The sequence below is a fragment of the Suncus etruscus genome, chromosome 17 (genome assembly GCF_024139225.1).
Source record: "Suncus etruscus isolate mSunEtr1 chromosome 17, mSunEtr1.pri.cur, whole genome shotgun sequence".
Taxonomy (NCBI): domain Eukaryota; kingdom Metazoa; phylum Chordata; class Mammalia; order Eulipotyphla; family Soricidae; genus Suncus; species Suncus etruscus.
The window spans coordinates 19112577-19124675 of NC_064864.1; the positions used below are offsets into that span (position 1 = coordinate 19112577).

A 12099-nucleotide genomic window follows, 5' to 3' on the forward strand; every position below is an offset into this window, starting at 1 on the left:
GTCTTTGAGTATTATTACCACATTATCTTATATAAATAAATATATATATATCTTCAAGAAATGAATGTAATCAGTCTCTCTCTGACTCATTTTACTCAACATAAAAATACTTTCTATATACATCCAAATACAAATTTCAAAACTTCATTTTTCCTAACAGCTGAGTATATATTTTATTATATAGATATATCACAGTTTCTGTATCCACTCATCTGTTCTCAAATAGTTGAATTGTTTCCAGATTCTGGTTATTGTGAATAGTGCTGCAAAGAACACAGGAGTGCAGATGCCTTTTCTGACTTGTGTTTTTGGACCTCTAAAGTATGTAACAAGGATTGGTTATTGCTGGGTCATATAGGAGCTCAATTTCTAATTTTTTCAAGAATGTCCATCTGGTTTTCAAAAAATAAAAAGCTGAACCAGTTGACATTCCCACCAGCAGTGAATTAGTCTCTTTCTCCCCACATTCATGCTAGCACTGGTTTATCTTGTACTTCCTGGTGTATTCCAATCTCTGTGGCAGTGGAGAGTTAGGAAACTTGAGTCTCCAAATAAAAAGGCCCAGCTAGCTTTTATAGCCTGGGGACAAGAAGATATGAAGCAAGGGAGGCTGAGTAGTGTTCTGCAGTTAAAACTAAATATTGTCTTTTGGTTTATTGACTGCAAATGACAGTAACTGTGCCAAGTAAACTGTTTCTATTTTTGGCCCTCAGAGATTAAAGGCTTACTGCATTCCTGTGCTTAGGTTATCAGTAACTCACAGAACTTTGACCTGGTTTTTCCTAGCTCTCACTCTTTCTACCCTGTCTCTACAGATACTTCCATGTGAAAAGTTCCCCAAACTCCATCTCTGCTCATTTGATTCTATTGCCCACCCTGGACACCCTAGAGAAGGCAATATGGTCTTGTTTTGTTCTGTATCCATTGAAAACTCTAATAAAAAGGTTTATGACATATAGTTAAAAGTATCAGGCAAAACAAATTTGAGGAAAGGGGATGAAGCTATAGCAGAGAGAATTAATAGCATTCAGGAATTTAGACCTTGACATGTAAAGGCAAAAAAGAGCTGCTTCTTTCCTTTTCTATCCTGAGGTTTTAAACAAATACATCATAAAATCAATCGGTAACCAAACATCCAAGCACTAGAAGAATTTTGTTTAAGTTATTTTAAAAGGACCCATAATTTTCAGAACATAACTGCCTTTAACTTCTATTCTCAACACTTAGGGAAATATACTCAAGACTATGACCTGTGCAAATAACAGAGAAAAAGTGTATTTTTTTATTCTTTGGCACCCTTGCATATGACCATAGCATATGACCAAGCATAGTGCCTAAAGAAAGGTGAAGTCTAAAAACCCTCAGGTTTTATTTGACAACAGAACCAAAACCTCAGAGTACTCGAGGAATTTGTACTAGTAGCCATCAGTTAAAACTTGGAAGTGTTTGGGACAGAGTGACAGGACAGAAGCTAAAGTACTTGCATACCATGAGGCTGCCTCTGGTTCTATCCACAAATGGCATGTGGTCCCCTGGGGCACTACCAACAGTGACCCCTGAGAACAGAGCCAGGAGTTAACCTTGAGCATGGCTGAATGTAGTCCAAAAATAAATTTAAAAAAATCAGAAAATCTTATATAAAAGTCCATAACTCTACTTCCTCTTGGAAAATGGAAGGCCCTGATGCCACATGTCTTCCTCCCACATGACTACAATGTGTTGAGCAGCAGATGCGGCTTTCAATGAGCCCTGTGATCTTCAGTGCCACCCACAACTCTTCACTCCCTTTTCCTTTTCACTCTATTGTATTTCCATGACTATCTGTGTGATTGAGCTAAACACATACATACAAGATACCAAGTGCCGCTCATGCTGTGTTAAGTCCCATTTCTTATTTTTTTTGGGGGGGGAGGGTCACACCTGGCAGCACACAGGGGTTACTCATAGCTCTATGCTGAGAAATAGCTCCTGGGGGCCAGAGAGATAGCATGGAGGTGGGGCGTTTGCCTTGCATGCAGAAGGACGGTGGTTCAAATCCTGGCATCCCATATGGTCCCCCGAGCCTGCCAGGAGCAATTTGAGCATAGAGCCAGGAGTAACCTCTGAGCGTCACCAGGTGTGACCCCCAAAAAATGAAATCGCTCCTGGCAGGCTTGGGGGATAACTATATGGGATGCCTGGATTTGAACCAATGTCCTTCTGCATGCAAGGCAAACTCCTTACCTCCATGCTATATCTCAGGCCCAAAAATGCCATTTCTTGATGACATATTTGCCCACACCCTAACCTTCAGCCATCTCTAATACTTTTGAAACACCAAGAAACCTTCTTTCCTGGGACTGTAGAAATAATGCATCAGTACACATGGTAGGTACAGCAATAGAGCACATGGAGCTCTCCTTCTCCTCTTCCTTTTCCCCCCTCTTCCTTTTTACTTCTTCTCTCTTTTACTTCCTCCTTCTATTTCCTCTTTCTTCTCTCATTTACTTCTTCTTATGACTTTTTTTTTCTTGTGTGGAAAAAGAGCAGTGCTAAGGATCAAATGAAAGGCCCATGACAATTAAACCATGTGCCCAATGATGGAGCACTTAATGAGCAATTAATCAACACAGGGTTCTTTGGTGACTAAAGAAAATGTTCTGGAATTACATTCCTTGTGTATCAGAATTGACATACACTATGTAAATGAATGAGTAGACTAAAATTCTCTGAAATGAGTACTTGAATTTTGTGGGGCATGAACTCTGAGAAAGCTGTGGAAAAAGATGAGTCTGGACACAGTGAGGTTAAAGAAATGTGGGTTGTGATGTACATCCATCAGCATTTTCTCTAAACATTAAGTTTTATACGTCTAAATCAAGGTTTTGGTTTCTGTTTCAATGTTCTTTTTTTTTTCTTAAAAGTTTCTCTGCCAGGGGCTAGAGAGATAGCATGGAGGTAGGGCATTTGCCTTGCAAGCAGAAGGACAGTAGTTCAAATCCCGGCATCCCATATGGTCCCCCAAGCCTACCAAAAGCGATTTCTGAGCATAGAGCCAGGAGTCACCCCTGAGCGCTGCCAGGTGTGAGCCTAAACAAAACAAAACAAAACAAAGTCTTTGCCAGCAGAACATTTTTTTTTCCTGTTTACTCTACCACAGAACAGAAGACAATAACATCTAGCCTTAAGGAAATATGGAGTCAGCCTGCGGTTTCCGGGGTTAGGGAACATTCCAGTAAGTACAGGAGTCAATACAGTCCCTGGGATATGTAAATAACAGCCAACGGGTCAATTGTTGTTGAGGGTTACACAGGATGGGACTGAGATACTGTCTGGTGTGAACTTTGACTTTTACTGATTGTGTCTGTTATGTTGTATTAATTCGATGTTGGTTATAATTGAGAAACTTATAGTTATCCCTTATACATCTATGCAACATTTTAAAACAGTGAGAAATTGTGTGTAGGTTCTAAACAATTTATCTTAAGTACCTTCTACACCTTATCCAATAATCAACAAATTTCTATAGGTGTTCAGTGACATAATCACTTAGTAAGAGATAAAGTTGGGGCAAGGGTTAACTCTAACAGAGTGAATTCCGAACATGCTTATGACCAGGGTTGATTTTTGGCATGACATTGTCATGTGAGCATTGCAGGGTAAAGCCAATGCAACCTCAGATGCCCTCAATAAAACAGATTTCCCAGGTACCATAGGGCCCAAACAGCACTACATCCTTGAGCCTTCCCTAAATGGCAGATTAACTGACTGGATTGTCAGTGGGGTCCTTAGGCCTCTGAGTACCACTTGGGAGCTACTCCTGTAAAAAAAAGAAAAAGAAAATTTATAAAGAGGCTAAAGAGAGAGTACAGGAGTTAAGGTATTTGACTTGTTATGCAGCTAACTCTAGTTCAATCTCTGGCTCTGAAAATGTTCCACTAAACACCACCAGAGGTCACTCCTGAGCATAGAGCTAATTTTATAACCCCTGAATACTGCTGGGTGTGACTCAGACCCTCCCACCAAATCAATAAACATAAATAAAATAAATAAAATAAAATAGTCAATAAACAGTGATCAGTTGTTTCTACACACACACACACACACACACACACACACACACACACTCACCCCGATAATACAGTCAGGAGAGAAATACTAAAGTAGAAGGAGAGCTGGGCTCTACCATATATCTTAGTCCTGCTATAAACTCTGAAATTATGGAAGTCAATATCAGTTCTCTGTTCCAACCAGTTGTAGACCTGGAGGCTAATCTCACATTTACACTCAGTAAGATCAGTCTCTCCAAGAATTTCAGAAAATAGAAAGAATAGATTTGCAAGTAAGGAAATAATTCAGTGATAGATCACTTGCCTTACATCTAGGAGGGCCTACATTTAATATAAAATCCTGTGCAACAAAATATATAAATAAATAAATAAATAAATAAATAAGTAGAAAGCACAGATTTAAATTTACTGAAGGAAGCAACTATAAATAAGAATATATAGAGAAAGAGACCATTCGTTTGAGAGATATCTTGTACCCTTATGTTAATATTTGTGGCTTATATTTTATTTATAGTATATTATTATTTATATTTTATTTTATTATTTATATAGGGACATTTCCAGAGCCTCTCTGTAGAATCTATTTCAAACAGACTTGAGTTTTCTCTTTATGTCCTGGTAAAACTTTTTCCTCCAATTTTTTTATTGAAGAGCTGTGTTTTTCAATACTGTTAATGAGTTTTCTATACACAACATTCTAATGCCGCAACCAACACTAGTGTTCATTTCTCTCCATCATTGTCTCAAACCCTTCTCCTTACCCACCTTCATCTTCTTTGTTAAACTCAGTTTTGAGAACCATCTCACAGGTTCAGTCTTTGATCATGTTTTATTCACTTAGTATGTTGCTTTATACCTCAAATATGTGACGTATATTTCCTTAGTTCTTCACTTCATTTAGCCTGATACCCTCTCTAGTTTCAACCATGTAGTTGCAAATTGCATTAGCCAAGCAAACAGGCAAAAATAAATAAGTAGGACTGATTCAAATTAATAAGCATCTGCAAACTAAGGAACGTGATGACAAGAGTAAAAGATACCCCACAGACTGGGAGAAAATATTTGCTAACTATTTAAAGGATTAGTATCCAATATACATAAAGCATTGGTAAAAAATTAAAAAAAAACTTTAATGGGAGAAGAGATTAACAGAAACTTGCTTAAAGGAGATATCAAAATAGGTATATGAAAAATACTCTTTTTTCTGATGATCAGGGAAAACTAATCAAAGCAATGAGATATCACTTCACATCAGTGAAACTGGCACATGTAAAAGCATAAACAGAGCCTAGAGAGATAATACAGTCGATAGGGCACTTAACTTGCATGTGGCAAATCCGGGCTTGTTCCCTGGCATCCTCTCTGGTCTCCCAAGCCTGCCAGAGTAATTCCTGAGCCTAGAGTCAGGAGTCAACCCTGACTTCTACGAGGTGTTGCCCCCCCTCCAAAAAAATAAAACAAGACAAAATAAACAGAAAAACAACAGACAAAAGAAACAACCAGTTCTGGTATAAATGAGGGAGGGTATTAACCCTCATTCACTATTGGTGGGAATGTCAACTAGTTATTTCCATTTGAAAAATGAGGGAAATTGGGTCCGGAGAGATAGCCTGGAGGTAGGGTGTTTATCTTGCATACAGAAGGATGGTGGTTCATCCCATATGGTTCCCATGCCTGCCAGGGGCAATTTCTGAGTGTAGAGCCAGGAATAACCCATGGGCACTTCCAGGTGTGACCCAAAAACAAAAAAGAAAAATGAGGAAAATTATTCCTTTAATAATAACCTAAGATGGAAATAGTCTAGATCGAGGGCAGCAAATGTGTATCCAGGCCAGAATAGAAAAGGAAATTATCATGACTTTGATACTCTATCTTAAAGGTGTTTGCTAATTGTATATCACCCTATGTCCACAGCTATGTAAATATCCTTGCTCTAATATACCTGCTAACTGTTCTCAATGTACCTACTAACAAAAACATGATTCATAGATATATATACATATATATACATATATATACAGATATATATCTATTTATACATATATATACAGATATATATCTCTATATATACATATATATACAGATATATATCTGAAGACAAAGGAGCCTTGAGGAAATAGAATTTTTGTTTAATAAATGGACAATTTACTCCTCTATTTGGGGCTGTTGAGGCTAGCTTTGAACCTGAATAAGTCACAGACAGCATCCACCTGTCTCATTTTTTGAGATTGGTCCTACTAGATAAAGATATCAAATACACCAAGCCTTTTGTTTTTGTTGTGGTAAATGACCATAAGCAAACAATATGAAACTTGTCTCCAAAACTAAAAATCAAAATTTTACATAACCCAGTAATTCTAACTTTCTGAATTTAGCCCAAAACACTATTTTGAAAATACATTTGTCCCCTTATGTTATCAATAGCCAGGATCTGGAAACAACCTTGGTAATTAATAATTAATGGAGGGATACAATAGACTACTCTTCAGCAATAAGAAAAGGTGAAGTCATGCCATTGTAAAAAAAAAATTACATGAAATGTTTAGCACCCTACAATGTCAGACAGATAGTATGATGGTAAAGTTCTTATCTTGCATGTGGCCTACTTCACTGCTCAGCACCTCATATGGTCTCTTGAACATTCCAGGAGTTATCACTAAGCACAGAACCAGGAGAAAATCCTGAGTACCATCATGGTATGACCCCCTAAAACACATGTCAAGTATGACTCTGAAGGTCCCCAGAACTACTGCGGTGGCCAGGGTATCCTCATCACCAAGTGACCTGACAAGCAACATATTCTCAGGTCCTTGCATTGAAATATTTGCCTACTGGCTAAAAATTTCTAGGATGCCCTAGGTGCCTCCTGAGAAATCTTAAAGAGGACAACACTGAAATATTCATAAAAATAGTTGACTCAACTTCCTCATGGGGATGACAAAGCACCTTATTTTTTGCTTTCTCATTCATAGCTACAGAACCTCAGTTCTCTGTTCTCTCCAACAGATTAAGAAAGACTTGAGAAAGTTGTTTCTGCTGTTTCTAAATGAAGACTCCACATTGCAACCCATGATTTGAAATTTCCTGTCAAGTAATTAAACATTCCCAAAATATCTGCTCAAACTTAGTTTGAACTCTTTTGTTTAACCTTTTAAAACTCCCCTATGCCTTCTTCCTGTTCAAATAGGTCTTATGTGTGGTCCCTTGGTTGTAGACCTGAATCATATTTCTTATTATCTAATAAAAGTTTTCTTAACTATATTTGTCTAATTATTTCTAAGTTGACATTTTATTACACTCCTACTCTCTCCTGCACCCTTCTCCTTATATGAATCATAGCTTAAGGTGTAAGAAAGAAAGCTTATGTTAATAGGTCTTAAGGGTTTCTGTAAGGGCAAGGATAATGGTTAAGAAGTCTCTTGGAGTATTGGAAGAATATTGGGCTGAGTCCATCCTTCAGTGCAGAAGATATAAAACCTTTTACTTCTCATCCTTCAGCTTTTTAAATCTATTATTATTCTTTCTTGTTCAAGCCTGTGTATTCCATACTACTTTCATATTCCAGATGCATTCAGAAACAATAACTTTTCTCTCCTATTCCTGTTGTGTGTCCCAATATGCTTTTTATCCCTTTAAAATTCCTTGAGCTGTTGTTACTTTGCCCTAATCGAACTCCAATATAAATTCCCAATTTAAATTCTCTCATCTTCTCCATTTTAGATTTACCTTAAGATAGAGTCCAGTCTTGGGTAAGGGGATGTGACCTATCTCTCCTTCTTTCTAGCTTCCCCTCCCCACCCCACTTTGTTCCAGTTGTTACTGTTGGTTACCATTCTCCAAGCTAGAATTAAATGAGACTATAGAAAAAGCATTCCTTTCCTTCCTTCCTTCCTTCCTTCCTTCCTTCCTTCCTTCCTTCCTTCCTTCCTTCCTTCCTTCCTTCCTTCCTTCCTTCTTTCCTTCCTTTCTTCCTTCTTTTCTGCCTTTTTTCTTTTACTTTCTTTTGTTGTTGTTGTTTTGATTTTTTGGGCCATACCCAGTGACACTCAGGGGTTATTCCTGGCTATGCGCTCAGAAACCGCTCTTAGCTTGGGGGCAATATGGGACGTGGGTGGGGGAAGAGGGGAGGTAGAACCGTGGTCTGTCTGAGGCTAGCACTCCAGCCCCTCTTTTTCTTTCTTTTATGGGACTTAGTCTAGGATTTATAAGCCCTTGAAATAGTCAGTGGATGCATGTTATATTGCTATCTCTTAGCACACATCATACAACCAAGCTTTTCAAAACAAAAAATCAAGACACATCATCTAATAGTTATAAGCCTTTATGCAGTCATTTACTAAATGGGAATTGGTAAATGCTCCTCCTTTCCACAGAGATCTCAGTTTATCCCTGAATTATGTTCATCATCTGGCCTTTCTGTTCCTTTATTTTCCCTTTAACACTCTTTGGAGACTCTCCTGGTTTCCACATGGCCCTGTAACAAGCAAAGAAAGTGGAATCCAAGATCTTTTTCCCTATATGAATCATAGCCTTTACGTATATAGTTTTCAGTTTCATTTCTCCATTTTGTTGGTGTTATAAGGTTGTTTCAACTTTTGACCTTGGTATACGAAAGTGCTCAAGGTATCAACACATTAACATTAACAGGGAATATGTAAGAAATGTAATGAACAGGCTGAAGATATAGTGCAGCAGGTAGGGCAGTCAACTTGCATGCTAACAACATGCATTTGATCCCTGGCACCCCATCTGGTCCTCCTGATCAACACCAAAAGTGACCCCTGAGCACAGACTCAGAAAAAAGCTCTGGTGGCCGCTGATTTTCAACCAAAAAACAAAACAACAAATTTATAATTAATCAAAATTTAAAATCAAATTTATAATTAATCAGAAATTGCTTGAAAAGTATATATTTGTTTTAAAGAACTTTTAACAGGGTATAAAATCCTATTTGTAAGGAAGCATCCAAAATTAGGTACAAGTAACCTTAAGTTGTGTAACCCAAGTTATAAAGAGAATAGTTTTGAGCACTTGAACTTGAATTATTTTACCTTTTGCAACCTTTAAAGTGCTCTTCAAGTCACTATGCACTGATAACTCATTATAGGTAAAGAATAGTAATAAACATGAGAGAATATAATGGAACCATGCACAGAAATTGCCTAAGAAACTAGGTAACTTAGCAAGCTATTGCAATTGCAGAGTACTGAGAATGCAAGTTTGCCAATCCAAAATTGTCAGCTGACAACAGCTGACAACTGACCCACAGATTAGTCAGCATTACAAAGCAAAAATTAGAGAAGAAAGTAAATATTGCCATGTTGAAAACATACTCCTATACTTCAGGATAATGTGGTGTTTCATGAAATATATATAATGTTATAATATATGTCATATGTAAATATGTATATAATTATAATATAATCATATGCATTATGACTATATTATATAAGATTATATATAATATATTCTATATAAATTATATGTATAATTATATATTTATGATTTATTTATGACTTATAATTATATGTATTTATATACTTTATAGTATGTTTATATAAAATATGATATATTTTATATTTATAGTTTTTTATTTATATCAATGTATTTCATAAATATATAATGTGATGTTCAATGAAACATAGAGTAGGAAACAATATTTTGACACTTGATTTCTACAAGATTGAATTAGAATGTGCATGCAAGGAAGCCAAAGGAACGCATTTCTTAAAATCCCATATCAGTCTGGATGGCACTAAATAAGCCAATCACTGGAGTCCATTCAGTAAAGAATTTAGTATTTGGTCTTTATGGTCTTTAGATGGATTTCTCTCTCTCTCTCTCTCTCTCTCTCTCTCTCTCTCTCTCTCTCTCTCTCTCTCTTTGGTTTTTGGGACACACCAGGTGGTGCTCAGGGGTTACTCCTGGTTGTCTGCTCAGAAATAGCTCCTGGCAGGCACGGGGACCATATGGGACACCGGGATTCGAACCAACCACCTTTGGTCCTGGATCAGCTGCTTGCAAGGCAAACACTGCTATGCTATCTCTCTGGGCCCAGATTTTTCTCTCTCTTTTTTGTTTGTTTTGGGGCCACATTCAGTGCTCAGGACTTACTCCTGGCTCTATGTTTGAGATCACTTCTGGTGAGTTAGGGTGATCATGTGGAGTGCCAGGGATTAAACCTAGACCTGTCTAGTGCAAGTCTAGCACCCTACTTATTGGATTATGTCTCTGACTCCAGTTGAATTTTTTTTTTGTTTTGTTTTGTTTTTGGGCCACACCCGGCATGCTCAGCGGTTATTCCTGGCTGTCCGCTCAGAAATAGCTCCTGGCAGGCACGGGAGACTATATGGGACACGGGGATTCGAACCAACCACCTTTGGTCCTGGATCGGCTGCTTGCAAGGCAAACGCCGCTGTGCTATCTCGCCGGGCCCTCCAGTTGAATTTTTAAGAACTCTAACACTAGGAAGAGGGGCTGAGGAAAACAGTAGAATATAGAGGGTCTATTGATTGATTTTTAAATCAGTTTTTGGAGACATTTATTCCATCTCCAATTGTGCTTCTATTCTCATTTAATCTCTTCTATTTTTTGGTCTCCCATTAAACATGTGACTGACTTGCTACTCGACTTAACATTTTCAGACTTTTCTTTCTGCCTTTTTCCCTGTCCTTGCTTTGATCTGATTAGCAAAACCTTTAATATTGATGTGTCTATTTACATTGTCCTCCCATTTGTCATAAGTAACTATCCTACATCTTTAAGTTCAAGGAAATTTTACTTGAACTCATTCACCTTAAAATGTGGGTTCTTCTGTCTTCCAATGAAAATCCTTCAACAAGTTCCTCCTAACTAATCCTCAGATTCCCTCAAAAACATGAGGACTCAAAATCCATGAAAAATAGGATCGAAGGAAGCACAAAACAATGTAATTACTCTCACAGGGGAGGAAATAATATTTGTGACAACCAAGAAAGAATCCAAAAAGACCATGACAGAGGAGGGACTCAATTTACAGATGATGAACACAAAATTGGGAGAATTCTATCGTGCAGTGTCCCATGCTTTAAAGTTTAATGGCCTCCATAGCACCTCCAAACTCTACTATCAGAATTGAAGTAGAAAAACATGTTGTTCTTCTTCTTTTTCTGATTTTGGGTCACACCCAGCTGCACTTGGGAATTACTCCAGGTTCTGCACCTATAAATCACTCCTGGAAAACTTGGGGGACTATATGGGATGGGGTGCCAGGGATTGAATCCCTGTCAACCATATACAAGACAACTGTCCTAACCATTGTACTATCACTGGGGCCCCTCCCCAGTTCTTTTTGATGGTTATTTTTAAATGTCGGAAACAAAAACAACCTCTGCTGATATAAGAATGGTATAATAATGTGATTAGGTGGGGGGGGGGAGATAGGAAGTACTTTCTTTTATTCATTCGTTATCTTCTAGTAAACAAAGTACAACTGTAAATATTCCAGACTTATTTATATTTTTACACAAATAACAGCCCCTCTGGGAGCATGACCCCTTATTTTCCATCTCTTTATGTTGTTGATTCATCATTTTCAGTGCTGCCATTTCATCCATTTGCAGTCCAGGGTGCTCTGTAGATGTGAGGGACAGAGATGACAGAGCAAACCTCGGAGAATCCATGACAGTCTCTTTTCTGGTGTCTCTCCCAGACTTTTATCTGAATAGGCTCTTTGTGTGACTGAGGCTGCAGCCAAGAGTCTCAGTGAGACCAGCCAGAGAAGACAGCAGGAGAAAGGTGGAGCAGCAATTCTCAGGTCCATGGAATTTGCAGTTTCTTTTTCTCGGGAAATAAGAAATAGGTTTCAATTTCCCAGGTCTGGTGATGTCATGCAGATGCCATAGAAACTAAATAAGCAGCAAGACTAGAGCTCTCTTTATGTAAGAGTCTGGATTAGTCAGCAAGGCCATTGAATTTGCAGTTTCTTTTTCTCGGGAAACAGGAAATAGGTTTCAATTTCCCAGGTCTAGTGATGCCATGCAGATGCATAGAAACGAAATAAGCAGTGAGA

The 12099-nt window shown here is 37.9% G+C and overlaps 1 protein-coding gene across 1 annotated transcript in view; it reads left to right on the forward strand.

Moving 5' to 3' along the window:
- The first annotated feature begins 2737 nt into the window (after window positions 1-2737).
- Window positions 2738-12099, forward strand: part of LOC125995031 (interferon-induced protein with tetratricopeptide repeats 2-like) — a 19031-nt gene continuing 9669 nt past the window's right edge. The window contains exon 1 of the mRNA XM_049764570.1: window positions 2738-2796. Within this exon, the coding sequence (XP_049620527.1) occupies window positions 2738-2796 (59 nt within the window). The remainder of the gene's footprint in view (window positions 2797-12099) is intronic.